Below are 18,322 nucleotides of genomic sequence, written 5' to 3' on the forward strand. Positions count from 1 at the left end.
TATACATTCTTCTAATTATCATATTCTGTGAAGTCTTCATTTTATAATTTTGTTCTTTTTTAATAAACATGTATCCATTGATACTAACACTCTAAAAATATGTGTGTGTGTCACCGTGAAAAATTTATTAATCATATCATGATAAGTTTGACAAGTTTATTAATCGTATCATGACACGTATGAAATATAATTTCAACTTTAGTCACCACGACTGTGACTTTTCTCTCTTTCGACACTTATAATAACAATTTTTTTTAAGTATTATTTTCTTATAATTTTTTACTACCTTTAATATATCATCAAGCGTATAATATCCATCATATAATAACTTTTATCTAAAATACATAAATTTATAATGATGATAATAATAATATTCATTATCTTTTATCGTTTATTCAATATTAACCGGATGACATACTTATTGATCAAAACAATTATTGTAATCATGAATTTTAATAAAAGTTAGTAAATTTTAAGCCCCATAAGAAGGATAATATTAAATTTTGAATGATAAATTAAAGAGGAAAGTTAAGAAAATTTCTTCTATTAAATTATCATTTTAAAAATTTGTTTTCAATTATTTATACATACATACAGTAAGACATGAACCAAAATCTGTTCATACAGCCTTAAAATTAAAATAAAAATAATCAATTTCATTATAATTTTTGTGATTAATAATTTTTTAATTATATACTGGTAGTAGTAATGAACACAAAAGTCGAGATCCAGAAATATCGGAGTATTTTTTCACATATCAATTTTTTTCAACTAAATATAATTTAAAAACAATAAAATATTTTAAAATCAAAGATTTAAATCGGAAGTTTCAAGAATAATGCAGCACCTCCTGCTCCTTATGTGTTCCCGTCGGAGCTACAAATATCTAATACTACTGCACAGATTCGTATCTGTATCTAGTCTAGAGAGAGAAAGTGATTGACGGGACTTTCTCTCTCTACAATCATGGAAACTGCTGCCTCCTCCGTCGATCCCTTCCTCGTTGAGGCTCTTCAAAACCCTCGTCATCGTCTCACCAGTATGCTCATTTTTTATTTATTTATTTTTGTTTGCACTCGAAAGATCTAATTGAGTTGATGTTATAATTAGGGTTTCGATTGTTACATATTGTTGTTTGTTTCTGTGTGTGTCAATTGAGTGCTTAGGGTTTGAATCGCGTAATTTATCGCAAAGTTTTGGGGATTTTTGTGTTTGATTATGGGGGTATAAACGGCTGTTGTGCAAGATTTCGGGTGATTTCGGGTGTCTAAATTATACGAGTTTACGAGTAATCGAATAGAAAATATTCGAGTGATTTGACCTTAAGCTAGTATAATTCTCTCTACGTGTCAGAATAGTAGTTCACTTTAGAGAAATAAGCATATTAAGGGAATGTAATATTGATAAGAAACTTCTGTCAGTACCCGTTTTAATAGCATTGATTGGATAAATGTATGCAAATTGAGTTAATATTGAATAAGGTACTCTTGGGAGCTTATTTGGAATATTATATTGGATGATTGAAAGTAGAAGTGGACAACTAATTTGAAACAATATTTGTGCAAACTGGACCGATATTTTGAAGAGAGTAGTATACTTTATAGGGTACAAGTCTTTATCGTTTTATCACTTATTAAACAAAAACAATGGTTCATATTGTGATAGTGTTTCTGGTGAGATGGGTAATATATCTTTATATTAAATCGATTATGTTATTTGATTTTAGAACCAGACTTTATGTGAAGCAATGACAAAAATTCTGAGGGCAATGAGCGTTTTCACCCCATTCTACGTGTAGCCTACGACGAGATGTATATTATTTTCAACTTAATACATAAAATTCAGACACACACGTATGATGTGTATCTATACCCCTAAGTTAACTTCTAAAGTGTATCCAAAGGTGTTATCCTGGTTATGCATCACTCGTATCAAGAAATCTAAGACCCGCATATAAGAGCTGGTTGCCATGGCAGAGCACGAGCTTTTTTGGTTTTAAAAAAGATGCTGAGTAAAAAGTAACACACAACTCCATGGTTTGTTTCTGACTTTCTGCTAAGACAATGTTCTGGTTTATTTGGTAAGATATATGCAATTATAAATGCTACGTATTGTGGTAAAAATGGCAAGTATTGGATGCTAGTGATTTGGTGAAACACCCATTTTATTTCTTGAAGTAATCATATGCCATCACTAAATTGAGATAAAAATGAAAAAAGAGAGAGAAAGAGAGAGCTTCTGAGAATGTTTCAGTGTCTGAAGGCGTCCTCACCGAAAGTAATATAGCTACCAATACTTGAAGTTTCAATTCTATCATCAACCGAAAGTTCCTACTGGAAACAGTCTTATGCTTGAACATTTCTAAAGAAGAACATCTTATTTCCTTATCAATAAGAATACTTATGTGCTAACAAAGGAATGTGTCGCTTAGATCACTATAATATATTGTAATTGTATAGAGCAGTGAAACATGTCGATAGTGATTAAATGAATAGTTTGCATGATTACATGTCATGGTTATGTGAAAAATGGATTCTTAATATGTTTGTTCATGTAATCATGTTGTAAATATGCTTAGTTTGGGTTTTAATTGAACCTCCTAGTTTTTGTCAGGATGTGGAACGAATCATTTGTTGCTATGTACTTTTTGATAGTTTACTTACTGTTTTAAGTACAAGGGGATGGGGGAGGAGGATCTTGACCATAACCTTGTCATGGGAAGGGGGTGGGGATTAGCCTTTGCACTTAGTTTATACCTGAATTCCCCTGGTTTATATGTTTTTTTTTTACCGTATCCAGCTATCACATACAAGTTCTATTCTAGCTATGTGAATTCGTTTAGATTTGTGTATAAACTGTATTAAGTCAGCATAGTTAATCTACAAGCCTAGATGCTTGATATTCTTAGCTTTTTGTATGGCTGTATCATCCCAATTGTTGTTGTAAACTTGTATGTTTCTTTTAGCTTCTGAATGTGTCAAGTAACTGGATTATCAATTCATCGGCCGCTAAGGAAACTGTTTGGATCGCCTCTTAAGTCTGATTTGATGATTATTAGCCTATCAATAAGTATTAGAATTAATTATTAAACTCATCATTCATCGTGTTCAAATGTATCAATTTAAATATTGAAATCGTAGCAAAAAGTGACCTACCTTGGTCACTAATTTAAATATTTGTATCAATTTGGTCATTAAAAGTTTGAAATTTGTATCAACTTAGTCATTGACAGATGATCTCCTTGGTACAAAATTTGAACTTACTGACCAAGTTGAGTCATTTTGCAACGAGCGACTCAAATGATACATTTGGAACTAGTGATAAATTAGATAATAAACCTGAAATTAAATGCGGTAGCAGTGTAGAACTGACATTATCTCTTTTCCTTTGACAGTCTTGCGGATGGAACTTGATATTCAGAATTTCCTTCGAAACTCTAAACAACAACAGTTTGAGTTTCAACATTTCCCAACATCTTACCTTCGTCTTGCAGCACATCGTGTTGCTCAACACTATGGTCTACTAACTATGGTTCAAGATTATTCCTTAGATGGGCAAGGAATGAAAATTGTGGTGAAAAGGTTGGCTAATAGTAGTTACCCCGCTGTTTGTTTGTCAGACGTACCAGTTCAACAATCAGACAATGACAAGCTTGAGCAGAAAAAGTTTGTCATAAGACCAAGGCCCAAATCCTCGAATGGATCTAGTGAGTTGGAAAAACGAAGTTCCACAAGAACTGTAGAAGAGAGAAAGGAAGAGTATGACAGGGCTAGAGCTCGTATATTTAGTGGTCCTAATAGTCCTGAGTCGGAAGACACAGTATCTCAGTCCCCCCTAAACAGAAAGATTGAAAATTCTGTCGTGGATGAAAGTGAAGCAAGTGACTTGGATAGAAACTTTAGCGCAAAGGATGGTAGTGTTCCCTCGCGTGTGGCTATTTTTAGGGATAGGGAGAAGGATCGTTCAGATCCAGATTATGATCGGAGCTACAACAGGTATGTATGCTCTATATGATATATAAATGGTCAAGCAGATTAATGTGTGCTTATGCTATGTGCATACCTTTCGTCCTTATTGCAGTCCTTTATTTCTGAAATGATGGTCTATGAATGAACTATATGATAGTCTTTGTCCTGTATCTTTTGGTACCTGATAAAATTGAATGTTAAGGTGGGATAGTTGTAGCCATTTAATGCTCTTTTGCTAAATATAGGAGATGTTCATTGGACATACAAATTGTACCTCATCATTCATGCTTATATCCTTGTATTCTCGTATGTAGTGTTATAACCACTAGTGCAGCATTAGCAACTGCGTCAGTACTCAGTAAAGCTCTAAATGTTTTTATATTACATATTTCTGCTTAGTTGAGAAGTATCTCATGATCTACGCGGCTCTAAATATATATATACTACACGTCTACAAGTTCACAAAATGTGGTGACGTGTTTACATATCGACCAACTGCTTGATGCATATGTTGTACTTTTATAATATAAGGCATTGTGGAATCTTGACTAGTGTGGATCCCTGTAAGTTCAGTTGTATTGCTTATGTGACTAAAGGATTTATTATTATTGGTGGATGCAGGTATGTCAGGAATGTTCCTAACACTCAAAACCTTAACTTGGCACCTTTCAATATGCAGAGTTTCCACCCTCCATATCTGCATTATGATTCTGCTACGCCGCAGTTGGGACAGTTGCCAAGCTCCCAAGCTTCCATTGGATATAGTAATACAGTCATGAGCCCCTACTGTGCTATTGGACTGAATCAGACATCACGAGATGCTGTCTATATGCAGTGGCCATCTCATGCCATGATGTATCCACAGCCATATGATCAGTTTACACATGCTGTTTTTCAGGTATTTATTTTCTACTCCATGTTAAAATTAAGATTCCATGATGATAAGTAGCAAAAAACAAATTTTAAAAAGGAAAGGGAAGAGATTTGGTGATATCTTGTTAAGTTTGAGCCATTTACCTTATGTGGATCATGAGAATTGAGGTAACAAAAAAAAAGAAAGCAATCTGAGACGAGCTTAATGGATAAGGATTGGGGTAGAAGGTTTATCTGCGTAACATTTTAGTGTTGTATGTGAGTAGTAAATTTTTTGATCTCTCTATTACCAGCAAATTAAGGACCAGTAAAATATCTTTTGTTGGGCTATATGCTTTTAGTTATGCTTAATTTATTATCATATAAATTGACCTTAAAAGATCAACAAATCACTGTGGAGGTGTTTGGTTCAGGGTTAATGAGCCCAGTTAACGGGAATTGGAACCTCAAACTCATGTGTTGGTGTTTGGATTAGACATTTTGTGGTATGGAATGGGAACCTTATTCCCACTTAATGGATTAAACACTTGATGTGTTGATTCGCTAGGTGTTGGGTTCAATAATTTGAGTTAAATAAGGTTTATCAGTTGATTGATATTCTTTTTTAATCATTGCAGGCTCCTTTCTGTCAGCAGCCCCTTAGTTTTGAATACTCTCACAATTACTGAATTCTATGCCTTAGCATCTGAAGGGCTCACTCAACTCATTCTTATCTTCATTCCTATTTGAGGTTCCTTTCTAGGATTGTTAGCTGTTTTAAATGTTCTTTAGATTTCTCATTGTACTTTATGTTAGATTTTGTTTCATTTTTTCTGGATCCTACTATGTGAGGGATGGAGAGAAATATATATTATACAATTACTCCAAAGCACTTGTGCTTTTTCAGAATTACCTATTACGTGTCTCTATTTGGCTTCTCTAAGAAGCTTTTGCTAATATGTCATGATTTCAGATTTCTCATGGGCTCTTTTTCTTCTTATGCCCATCAAAATTAGGGTGTGTAGCCTCTAAACTTTATACTACCTTTCTTTGAGTTGTGAAGAGAATCAAGTGATACAAGTCTTGTCCAGTCAGCTGGTAACATTTGATTACCCTGACCTTGTGTGAGTACCAGGTGAATCCAAATCTGACCAGCTGTCTTCTAATACATCTAGCACTCGATACCAACACAAAACATGTCTTTACACAATCACCATTGCCAGCATCGGCCATAGGGGTGGTGTTAATTTTACTAGCTTATGCTGAAATTTGTTATATGTTCTCAGTTTTTTCCAACTTGCATCTCATATTTGTGTCGAAGTTTTTTTGGATCGATGTGCTCAGATGGATCCAAAATTCATATTCCTTTTGGATCACGTCAAATGTCGAATTTTAAATGGTCCAGTTTATATTCTGAATCTGACATAAAAGTAATCCTTGTAGCAATTTGTTGATTGCAATATCAGAAAATGATCGACTTATGATAGCCAAAAAGAAATATTAGCCGAAACATCAACTCGTATTATTGCAAGTTTATACGGACAAGAGAGTTACGTAACTGTTTAGTGTTTAACATATGGTTCTCGATTCTGACATATTTGGTTCTTACGTAATTCAATTTGGGCTTAGACTTCTGTTGTGCAGGGAATACGGTTCTAAAATTACGGTTCCAGGATCAACAAAAAAAGTAATATAAGCACAGCATATAATCTTCATCTTGTATCTTTTATTTTCATTTTGGATGTATAATACTTTTTTTACTATTAATAATACTTCTACATAAATTTGTCAAAATATGAATCATCAATCTTTCAAAAATAATTTGGAAAAATAAAACAAACTAATACGTAATACCCCCATCTGTCCGCCTAAATTACATCGGAGAAATGGAACTGACACATATTTTTAACACACCTTTGAAATATACTTTCATTAAAATTTTAAATATTTTAAAATTTTCACCTTTGAATGAAAATTCAATATAGAAAAATTTATATAAAAAAGAACTTCAAAAAAATAATTTATGAATTATGTTCATATATAATTTAATATATCAAATAACAAAACAATAAACAAACGAGAGACGTAGAAAATATGATTTAGCAAACACAGTAACTTAAATATGTCCCAGTTATAATTTTAAAGTTCAATCAAGCAATAAAGCTATGCCATCAGTATTGACCACCACCTTAAATAAAAAAAACTCATCTAGATCCAAGGAGCAAAGCCATGTGGTTCATACTCAAAACATAATTTAACTATACCAACTTTTAATACACTCCTTAACCAATGAAAGTCAATACACACAACAAAGGAGATGAAACTAAAATTATTCTCTGATTCATGATTAACAGCCAAGTACATCGAGCATCCAAAATCTTATTCTCCCTCAAACAAAAGGTGACAATAATATCACCTTTTAAAAAACTAGATTATCTTAATTACTTACTAATCCAACACCAAATTGATTGATTCCCTTATCAACAACAACTATTTAAGCTTTAAAAACAACTTTACAAAAGTGACCTAACTTGGCATTTTTTTTTAAATTTTTTATCTTCTAAGTAAATGTTGTAGATATATAGGAGATTCTCTCTTCGATAATCCCGATTGCACCTCAACCGTACAAACCCTACTTGAAAGATAATGTTTTTCTTTTTTCTACTCTAAATCACTTGAAAGATAAAGTTAACAGGTTTCATGTAGTTTTAACTTTTGATTTACCCTTTTCGAGCGTGTGTTGTACACTTGACTATATATATTTGAGGTCTGCAACATGAGATACCGAATGAAGCCGATGAAGATAGTGATGAAATTAAATTTTATATTACGAAAATTTATTGATTTTAAAAATATTTTAAATATAAAAATTGAGATATGCTAAAATTGAAAATATAAGATCATCTTCAACCACAAAAAGCATTTAGCTAAATCGTAAGTTGACATGTCAAAATTAAAAAATATAACCAACCTCTTCAAAAACCCACACTCTAACCATACTTAGAGCATCTCCAATAGCCTCTTTATAGTGGCTCTTAAATTGAAATTTGAAGAGCATTGTAATTTTGCTTGCTTGAATAGACTCTTAGTCACCCTTACATTCTCTAAATTTCTCTTCTCTCTCCTCAATTGTAAGAGCTACTAGTCACTCTTAACTAAAATTTTATAATAAATTTGTAAGTACTCATTCTCTCTCCATCCATTTTCTTTTGTACTTTTATGCACATGACTTTCTTTTAATAATATTAAAACAAATAAGGAGTGAATATAAGAGGTGTTGTTGGAGTTGAACTTACATTAAATCACCAAGAGTCAATATTTTATATTATATTTAGGAGTGATTTAAGAGAATATTGGAGATGCTCTTATTTGTTATCTATAATTTTAGCCAACCTTTTGTGGATGGTTATATTTGTCAAACCATACTTATCTGTTATCTAAAATTTTAGCCAACCTCTTGTGGATGGCTATATTTGTCAAACCTATCTGTAAAAAATGTAGGAAGATTGGACATCATTTATTACCACATATATTCTATTTTAACAATCCAAAATATTAATAACATACTATTTTTACCACATATATTCTATTTTAACAATTATAACCAACGTTCCGTAAATGTGAATAGGAAATTATTTATTTAAGGAATGTCTTTTATCTTACAATTTTCTGTATCTCCGTACTTAAATCACAATTAGCTATATTGGTTGGTTATAATTTAAAAATAATATGTTATTAATATTTTAAATTAGAGGAAAGTTCTATGGAGACCGCATTTTTATCGGAGACCTCGGAGACCACGTATATTCTGCAATCAAAACACTGTAAAATACATTATTTTGTAAAATATGTTCTACAAATATCATGTATTCATTAAAATTGTTGAAGATCATCAATGTTTAATAAGTAGATAATGCATGTTTTGCAAGTTGAACAAATGTTCTGCAAATTAAACATATTTCATAGAACAAAACATTTTGTAATGTTCTACATGTAAAACTTATATGATATTCAAAATTTTAAATGTAATAATGATTTCGGAGAACATGATTTGTAAAATTATACGTTTTGCAATGTTTTTATGAAATATTTTACTTGCAGAACATATGTGGTCTCCAAGTCTCCAGAAAAAATGTGGTCTCCATTGAACTTAACTCTTTTAAATTATTACCACATATATTCTATTTTAACAATTCAAAATATTAATAACATACTATTTTCCGTATATATAACATGAAATCACAGAGTCGAACATTTTGAATATCGGGGACTGCACTTGAGAGTTAGGGACGACTTTTAAAGGAGACAATTTCAATAACATCTTTATAAGTCGCATGAGACAGTTCACAGTTCTCCCGATTCGCATATGACAAAAGCAGCAGTAAAAAATCTGTAGGAAGCTTAAATCAGAATACTCTCCTTTCCATCCTCTCCCTGCCACTCTCGACGCCGCCGAGAGTCTCCGTCGCCGACACGAGCTCCGGCCGTCCTCCTCCATTCCTCACTCACTATCAATTTTCACAGTCTCATCAAAACCCCTTCTACATGTGAGTCCAATTGTACGTGTGCAAACTCCTCAAATCCATTTACAACCCTGGCCTGAGTTTGATTTTTTATTATTTATTTATATATTGTTTTTGGTAGAGACGAAGACTTTGCTCTCAGAAAGCTTTGTATTCTGATTTCTCTGTTAAACTAAAATAGCCAGATTTGAACCATTTCATCCTCACCTATGATTTGAATCACAAAATCGATTAAAAACTCGAGGATTCCTAATCTTTTTTTCAGAAATCCCATAGCTGCGTGTTTGCTTTGTGTGTTTTTTTTGTTTTTTTAAGGGATATATAAAAACTAAAGAAAGCTACCGACGAGACTCGGCTAATGACTTCACGATCTCGTACGGGAGAGACAGGATAGCGGTGGTAGCCGAAGAGGATGGTGGTGACGGCAGCAGTTCCGGGATCAGAATGAGATATGTGTGTCGGTTTTAGAAAAGATGCATTAATTGTGCCTTAATAGCGACGTTAATTGCGGCGTTAATGTTTTGTTAATTGTGCCTTAATTGAAGGTTTAATTGTCTCTTGAGTTATGTTTGTGGAATATTTTGACCACAATTAAGTGTCATTTATTGACGTGTTTTTATTTTTAATTAATTACTATTTAATGTTGGTGTATTTGAATTGTTTCAATACTATTATATCTTTAGTGTTCGCTAACTATTTTTATTTAATGTTTATAATATCTTGCAGGTTCAATGTTAAATATTGCACTCTACGGAATTTTAGAGGTAGCAGATGTAAAAGGACATGAGTGTACAAATCATTTTAGCATCGGAGGATACGAGTTTTATCTTATAATTTCTTTGTAAAGGATGTATATTTGCTTTGTAGGGTACTCTTTTTCCCCCTTGAGTTTTTTTCGCATAGGGTTTTTACTCTTGAGGGGTTTTAACGAGGCCCAATTGGTGGGTTTTCTTTTCGGACATTAAAGGTCATATCGTCTAAGCGTCCGGAAGTACTAGCTTACTCTTCGGTTAGATGGTATACTTTTGTGGATGAAAGAAACCCTGTTCCGTCGGACATTGTATCTTTGATATTTAGTATCAATGGAAATTTATTTTCCTTTCAAAAAAAAAAACATTTTTATAATTTGGAGACTTTGTGATGATAACATTTATAACTTGTTCATGATATATTTATAGCAACTCCAATCTTGATCTAAATATTTAAATTTGTTCAGTTTTATCTGAAACCATTTATTCATGAACTAAAATATAATTAAGAGTTGCATCATCTTATGGTACTTTTCTGCTGCTATTCACCAATTCAATTTTTTTTTAATATTAAAATATTATTACTTATTAATATATGAGAATTTTATTAATTTTAAAAAGGTAAATTAATTTAATTTAAAATGTAATTAAAATAACGATTAATTAAAAATAAAATTATAAATACTTAAAATTTGAAAATAAATGAAAATTAAAAACATAAAACAAAATAATATATTAACAAAAGATACACGTGATTTGGATGCAAAAATTAGAGAGAATTTTGAAATTCCGGATAAAAAAATTGAGATAGTTTCAAATGATTAAAATACGTGATTTCAATTATTTATCAATTGCTACGAAAATATCAAAAATAAAGATGATCATCTCTTATTTCGAAATGTATTAATTAAGCATTTGCAAGAAGAATATACTAATTATAAGAATTAAAATTCTATATAATATTGCCACCAGTCAATTTGTTAAGACATTATACAAAGATCCGAACACTTTGTCGAATCTTTTAATATTTTTTTTGTATTGTTTTGTTTTTTTCGAATTATTTTACAATATGCTATTTTTGTTGAACCGTTGATGTTATTATAATTAATGATAAAATTAGTCATTCTTTTCTAAAAATATTTATAATCAAATGTATATGAATTTAATAATGATAATTGAATTTGAATTTATATTTGAATAATATGATGATTTTGGATCTCATCCTAAATTTAAATCATTTGATAATTCAAATTTGAATGTATGATCAAAGTTAGTCTTATTATTCATATACCCTCACGGCTGGCCAATGTTAAGCATTCGTTTAATTTTAATTAATCTAAATTAAATATGTTTTAACATATTTTTCAAATATTTTTATAACATGCAAAGTTTGTTAGTACTAAAACCTTAAGATGTTTTAATGTTTTTTGAGATTGATACTAAAATTTCACCTATAAACAACTTATCTTACCAATAATAAATATTTTTTTTAACCAAAGAGTTTCTTATACACTTAGAAAAACCTTAATAACTTCCACACTTCCATGTTGTACTTGATTCTATTTTTATTTTTATCATTCGGAGTACTAAGTCCAATTAATATTTTTAAACTACAAATGGTACATTTGGTTCCTCATTTCGTTGATACGTCTTTCATGTTCTACAAAAAATATTCCGTTCTTTAAGATATTCCTCTGTTTAAATATAATAGTCTTTCAATTTTTTTACACATAATTTTAAAATTTTGACAATATATTGAGAATTATTATTTTAAAAATTATTTGTGTATAAAAATATTAATATCATATTTTTATTGAGAATTAAATAATATAAGAAACTAATATATCTAAACAAAAGACCGTATCATAAATATATTATCTCAGCTCAGTATTGATGATGACATAATACACCCATGACTAAATGCTACGACAAAGAATTCCGTTGCAAGATTAATTTCAAAATGTTATTTAAGCATTTTATAATCATGCATGACATTTAAGCTAGTCAGATAATATAAAAATACCGAATTTCAGCTTTATTTTAATTTATTTCATTCCGTTTCTATTCGTAACGCCACCTTTCGTAAGCGAAGTGGACCCCAACCGGGGCAGCAACCTCCTATGAGAAAACGTGAGTAGTAAAGCATCGGCAACAGTTACCTTAGCAGTAAAAGCTGAAGCAGAAATTATTAAGAAAACAAAGATCCACCTCGAACACAACTCCATTTATCCCCTATCTTTCCTCCCCTGCACCTTCTCTCTCTAAGCTCACTATTATTTCTAGAGAGAGAAGAAGAACAACAGCACAAGATGATGAACCCCATCTCAATAATTTCATCCCCCTTTAATCATTCTTGATCAAGTCAATCTCAAGTCTTTTTGCTTTTGGTTTTTTCCTCGTTGTTTTCTTATGACAAATATCTAGCTTCATAACTTCTTGACCCACCAAAACAAATTTATTGTACCATTCTTGTTTTCATATTTAGTCAAGTTGTGATAATCTTGTACAACAGGAGAGAAAAACATGAGGGAAGATGAGTCAAATTGGTTCTCGAAATGGGAAGAGCAACTCCCATCACCTGATGAGCTCATGCCTTTGTCTCAGACGCTGATAACTCCTCATCTTGCTGTTGCTTTCGATATCACGAATAATCCGGTTATTAATACGAGTCCGGGTGGTGTTGCTACGTTGCAGGTGCAACATAGTTTACAGCCTCCACCACCATTATCTATGCCTCTTCAGTCGCCCAATTCAGGAGAATTTGATTCGTCTGAATTGGGTGGTGGTGGAGCTGCAGGCGACGAGCCTGCAAGGACGCTGAAGAGGCCTAGGCTTGTGTGGACACCGCAGCTCCACAAAAGATTTGTGGATGCGGTGGCCCACCTGGGAATCAAGAATGCAGTTCCCAAGACAATAATGCAACTCATGAGTGTGGATGGATTGACTCGCGAGAACGTCGCGAGTCATCTGCAGAAGTACAGGCTGTATCTGAAAAGAATGCAAGGTCTTTCTGGAAGTGGCGGTGGAAGCCATGCTTCTAGTGGAGATGCCGCCACTGATCATTTATTCGCTAGCTCACCGGTGCCAGCTCATTTTCTGCATCAGGGTCGTTCTAATTCGGAACATTTCTTGCCTTTTGTGCCTGTTTCTGCGCTGCAACAACAGCAAATGGTGGCTGTTGCAGGACATCCACAATATAGGCACGTGCCTCATTTTGGCTCTCCTTCTAACGCGCAATTTGAGCATCCATTTATGGCGAGACAGCCACATCAGCAGCAACAACAGGTTCACAGGATGGGGACACCTGTCCAGAATACACTGCAATCTTCTTACATTGAGGATTTGGAGTCCGGGAACGCGAGGAAAGTACTCACGTTGTTTCCGACAGGAAATGACTAATTTGGATTTGGTAAAATTGTGGTTGCCTTTTCTTCATTCAAATAATCTTCAGTGTGGGTCTTATGTATGTCTGCAGCAACTTGTTAGAGCTGGAACTAACATCTATAATCTAGTCATTTAAATCGAGTTCGTGTTATTCCATCATGTAACTGAAAATTGGGTAGATGTTTAATTTCCTAGTGTTCAGACAGAATTTTGTCTTGGTATCCCAGCAATAATGTTGCAGTGACAGGAGGAATAATAATGTCGGATCAATGATATTTGCGAATTTTCACCAAGATTGCTGTTGGAAGAATGAAGTACAGTTATTTTTTCGGAATGGTCGTTTGCAGTCCTCCAGTACTCTGCAATTGAATTGAACTACAAGGCACCGGATTCTCTAAATTTCTCTAGTATTAACTTCTGGCAGGCGATATCTACCTGAACGAGTAGGTATCAAAGGATGGCAAGTTCATTCAGTTCCAGTTCATCTGCTTGTATATTGTTTGATATTTTAAAGAATCGTTCTACATGAATGTTAATTTAATGTGAATGCCTTTCCTGAGTTAATTTAGTGTTAATTAGTTGATTTGTTTGGCGATGCTAGTGTTTGTTATTGCATTAGACGTGCAAGCCGAATTGAAAAGAATCCTAGTATCTGCAGCTTTATTGTATCGTTTACTTGCTGCACCAGATGCATCAGTTGAAGTACAATGATAATTAATCTGTTTCTGAACCAACTATAAAACGTTGGAATGCAGCTACTTCTGCAAACCTCAAACAAGATCTTGTCTGGTACGCCAGTTCGATCTGTTACAGAAAGTATATCTGTTTACAATGTTTAAAACTCCGACACGTAGCTGGCAAAATGCTGAGGGTGTCATCAATCACCAAGTGATCCTCCTCAGACTTTTCTCAAAAAGGTTCGCGGAAACAACATCCTTACTATCCTAACAACCTGATAACAAGGCGAAAGGGAAATGAACGTACATCTAACGCTCCTCGGACCTACTACATTCGTCGTGAGACACACTGGATAGGCAGTGTCTCCATACTGAACAGACACTGAGAGTTGCATATCTACTTGATATTGTTGTCTATCCCTTTCGAACTTTAATTTGTGGCTCTAGTCAACATTACATGAGCATGTTTGTGCTGTATAAGTTCATATTTACAAAAATTATTAAGCAGGACCACTGGCACGCCACATGAGCTGTTACCAAATTTAATTAAATTAAGTATGCCCTTGTATAATGGTGGACAGATCTAGTTCTGATAATGGTCCATAAGATCCCATGATTCTTTCAAAAATAATGCTTCACTGATTGAGATCATCTCTTTATCTTATATTGTACGGCTTGTGAATCAATCTTCAATTATCCTTCCAACCTTATTGTAATATAAAGAATTGCTGCAAGCTAGCACTCAACAACCAATAAGATCAACCAGATTTAATACTAGCACCGAAACAGATAGAGAACTACTTGCATGTCATACGACATGTTTTAATTAGTGATTCACTTACAAATCAACATATGGCTGTAATTTGGTCAGAGCGAGCGAAGTTTTGAACCGGACGTAGTTCGAGCCAAGGTTAATCGAGTTGGGCGAGTCGAACTCGTTTAACTTAATCGAGCCAAAACCTTAACCCGAACTCGACTCGTTTAAGTTTATAAATCGAGTCGAGCCGGCTATGTAGCTAAACGAGCCGGTCGAGTCTACTCGTATAATTTTACACTTAATCAAGTTTAAATCTTTAGATACACTGGGTTGAGTCTTAATAAACGAGTGTGAGCTCGAGTTGCCAAGTTCGGCTCTTACGATCTCGAATCCGGTCGAGCCTTATTAAACGAGTCCGAACTCGGGCTGCTTGCTCTTACGATCTCGAATCCGGTCGAGACTTATTAAACGAGTCCGAGCTCGAGCTGCTCGCGAGCAGCCCGACTTGACTCGAATTACATGCCTAAATCAACATTTATCCATGTTTTGACTCGTCACACCCTGCACGAGAAGTATTTAAGGAACTAGCTAATTCGAGATTCATTTCGGTATCGCGGCATTTTTCAATAATAATTGCACTACAATGAATGAGATAAAACGAAGCTGGCGGTCATGTGTCATGTATTCCAGGTCATGAAATGGTAACATAAACAGCCCTCGACCCATGTGTTTCCTCTTCTTTTGGAGATCAAATATAAAATCTACAACTTGGATTTGTTTGATGCACGGTGACTTCATTTCCACACATATAATATAATATATTACTTCCTCTTATTTGTCCCCATGTTCTTCGAGCAAGATGATTCAGATTTTGCAGTTCCGTAAAAGGAGACATGACAAATTGTTTTCCGAACACCCTTCGTTCTCTTTTCATAATAATCAGAAACCTCTTCTGTGATAACCTCTCGAAAATTAGAAGACCACTCTTACCGTTTCTGTGATAACCTCTCGAAAATGATATCTTCTTAAGTGTAAAACTTTTTATTAAGAGGGGTTTTAGTCTACACATGTTTATTCTTAAGTTAAACTTTTCAGAAAGTTCATCTAAGGTTCGAGTCTCTTTCCTTACCTAATCTACCAACTGTAGATAATCAAGTTTATCGGATTGCTTAAATATAAGATATCCATAAGAATAATGGAGGTTACATGCAGTTCATTAGCAGTACTTTGTATACTAAGTATAAGACTGTAAATTATATATTATAATCATTAAAAAACTTTCTTAAAAGCATCTTACAGGTCAGATATCATACAAGATCTGTCGATTCATGATTGAAATATGGGGGAATACAAAATTAGTTTAGATTACTAAAGATTAATTAAGACATTAAAAAGTATAACCCTTGCCACAAATCATGCTCCACGGACGAAGCTAATTCTCATTTCTCTCTATTCTACAAAGTGTACGACTGTATCTTCTTGTATTAAAATTATTAATACTTCTACGATTCTTTATAATGTCGGTTCGAAACCTCAACTTCCCGTAAAGAGATTTATAACTTCAATAATTTCCATGTTTCATCATCCAAACAGATTTATAACTTCAACAATTTCAGGCTGGATCGGAATCAGAATTTCCTTTCTTCATCTTTGAAGAAAAAGCACATTTATATTGTGTTAATTGATAGTACATTCTATGCAACATGTCTCCACACTGAGAAAAACGAAAACTTGGTCATATGAGACTGCGAAATATTAATAGACAAGTAACAGAGGATCAGGAAGCTGGATACAGAAGGTACAAAAATCTTGCAGGTCAACTTTCATTGTTTTTGTGTGTGGTTGTGTCGTGTGTGCGCATGCACGCCCTCATTCGTGTGTTATTGTGATAAGGCTAAATTTGTCTCTAGCTTTGATCCTTGAATGACATAGTGAGATTGTAGAGCAGTGTATGTTGTTGTCAATTTGATCCTGCAAAACAATGCTAGACCGGGGGTTTCAGGTTTGGCCCGTTAAGCACCGCTGGTGTGAGAGTAAGATGACTGATCTTTTGTTACTCAGTATACCAAAGTATGTGTGATAAATAGTTCCTTACCTTCCCTCAATGCACCATGTCTTTATTTACGGGGCTTATTGGTTTTTCTACATAATATATTATCAAATTTAACGGGAAGCCATGAATGCTAATGTAGAGTTCATTATCGTGTCGAAATCATGTTGGGTCTAGATTCGTAAGAGTATACAAAGCACCCAAATGTTATGGAAAAAAAAGGAGCTGAGGAAGTACGGAGATAAATACTTTACATGAGTTGCTGGGAACTGGCAAAGCTACTGCAATACTTCATAACAGATTTAATACGTTTTGTGCTTAAGATCAGTCCAAGAATCCTTAGATATGTAATTGCTCTGAGGTCTGAGCTTATGGAGGTGATCCGACGAAATGGTCATTAAGGAAATAGAATAGGAAAAACTCTGCAAATTCAGTAACTAATGCAACTGTTGGTATTGGATAGCGCGCGAGGAGCGGATAGTTGGAGTGTAACCCTTTCAGAGAGAGAGAGAGAGTGCAGAATGTACAGCAAAGTTACTTATATTCATACTAGATATCAATAAAAGAATGCTAAACAGACTTGAGAAAAGGGGCAAAATGAAGAAAAAGTATCACTTAAGGGGAATGGTATAAGATGACTCACTGGTTTCTTCCTCAATATAAAAAAAGTAGAATCTATGTTAACGGTCTGATGTTGTGCTTGTTATACAAAATAATGGGTTGCGCTGATTAATGGACTTTATGCCGTTTTCGACTTTAAATTGAAAAAATATTTATTTGTTTAATAAGTAATAAGTCGGTTTAAAATTAGAAATAAGACAAAAACCAACTTAATATAGAAGTTAGTTGAAAAAACTTTTTCTGATGACTTAATTTTTTTAAACTTTTTTTTAATAAAAATTATACATAAGAATATAAGTTGCTCATAAATCACTATTATTATATTATTGTTGTTGTTGTTAATTATAATTATTATTAATTCATAAATTATTAGTAAATCAAAAATATCTAAACAAATATTTTAAACTCGCAATTTATCACACAATTTGCCGAGATAATTTAGAGCCATACTTTAGAAAGAGAATAGCACTAGCGATTGATCATCAAAATTATTGTGGGTATTTGGAAGTTAGAGATTTGGAGTAAAATTAGAGGTTTGGGAGTGTTTAGAGGTTTTACCATTTCAATTCGCTAATGTTAGTGTTTGGTAGGTAACGGATTGAAGTAGAGGTTTGGGCTCAAAAAGCTAATTATCAAAAGCTTAGTTTGAGGAGATTTTTGGGTTAGCGGTTTAGTTATGTGTCACAAAACACTCATCAAACAGCTATTTACCAAACAGTTTTCAAGAAACTGCTAATTCAA

The 18,322-nt window shown here is 33.3% G+C and overlaps 2 protein-coding genes and 1 long non-coding RNA gene across 3 annotated transcripts; all 3 read left to right on the plus strand.

Annotated features, from left to right (window-relative positions):
• The first annotated feature begins 845 nt into the window (after positions 1-845).
• LOC108210624 (uncharacterized) lies at positions 846-5,732 on the plus strand. The gene is made up of 4 exons (XM_017381990.2): positions 846-1,039; positions 3,395-3,995; positions 4,590-4,866; positions 5,459-5,732. The coding sequence occupies exons 1-4, from the start codon at positions 967-969 to the stop codon at positions 5,507-5,509; spliced, it is 1,002 nt and encodes a 333-aa protein (XP_017237479.1). The 5' UTR covers positions 846-966; the 3' UTR covers positions 5,510-5,732.
• Positions 5,733-9,101: 3,369 nt separating this feature from the next.
• Positions 9,102-10,231, plus strand: LOC108213616 (uncharacterized). Its single transcript, XR_010290544.1, has 2 exons — positions 9,102-9,367; positions 10,070-10,231. It is a non-coding gene; the product is annotated as an uncharacterized LOC108213616 (long non-coding RNA).
• A 2,033-nt stretch (positions 10,232-12,264) lies between these two features.
• LOC108211036 (transcription factor MYBC1) lies at positions 12,265-14,040 on the plus strand. Its single transcript, XM_017382514.2, has one exon. It carries the CDS (start codon positions 12,616-12,618, stop codon positions 13,489-13,491), a length of 876 nt encoding a protein of 291 aa, XP_017238003.1. The 5' UTR covers positions 12,265-12,615; the 3' UTR covers positions 13,492-14,040.
• The last annotated feature ends 4,282 nt before the right edge of the window (positions 14,041-18,322 follow it).

This window comes from Daucus carota, chromosome 3, assembly GCF_001625215.2.
Source record: "Daucus carota subsp. sativus chromosome 3, DH1 v3.0, whole genome shotgun sequence".
Taxonomy (NCBI): domain Eukaryota; kingdom Viridiplantae; phylum Streptophyta; class Magnoliopsida; order Apiales; family Apiaceae; genus Daucus; species Daucus carota.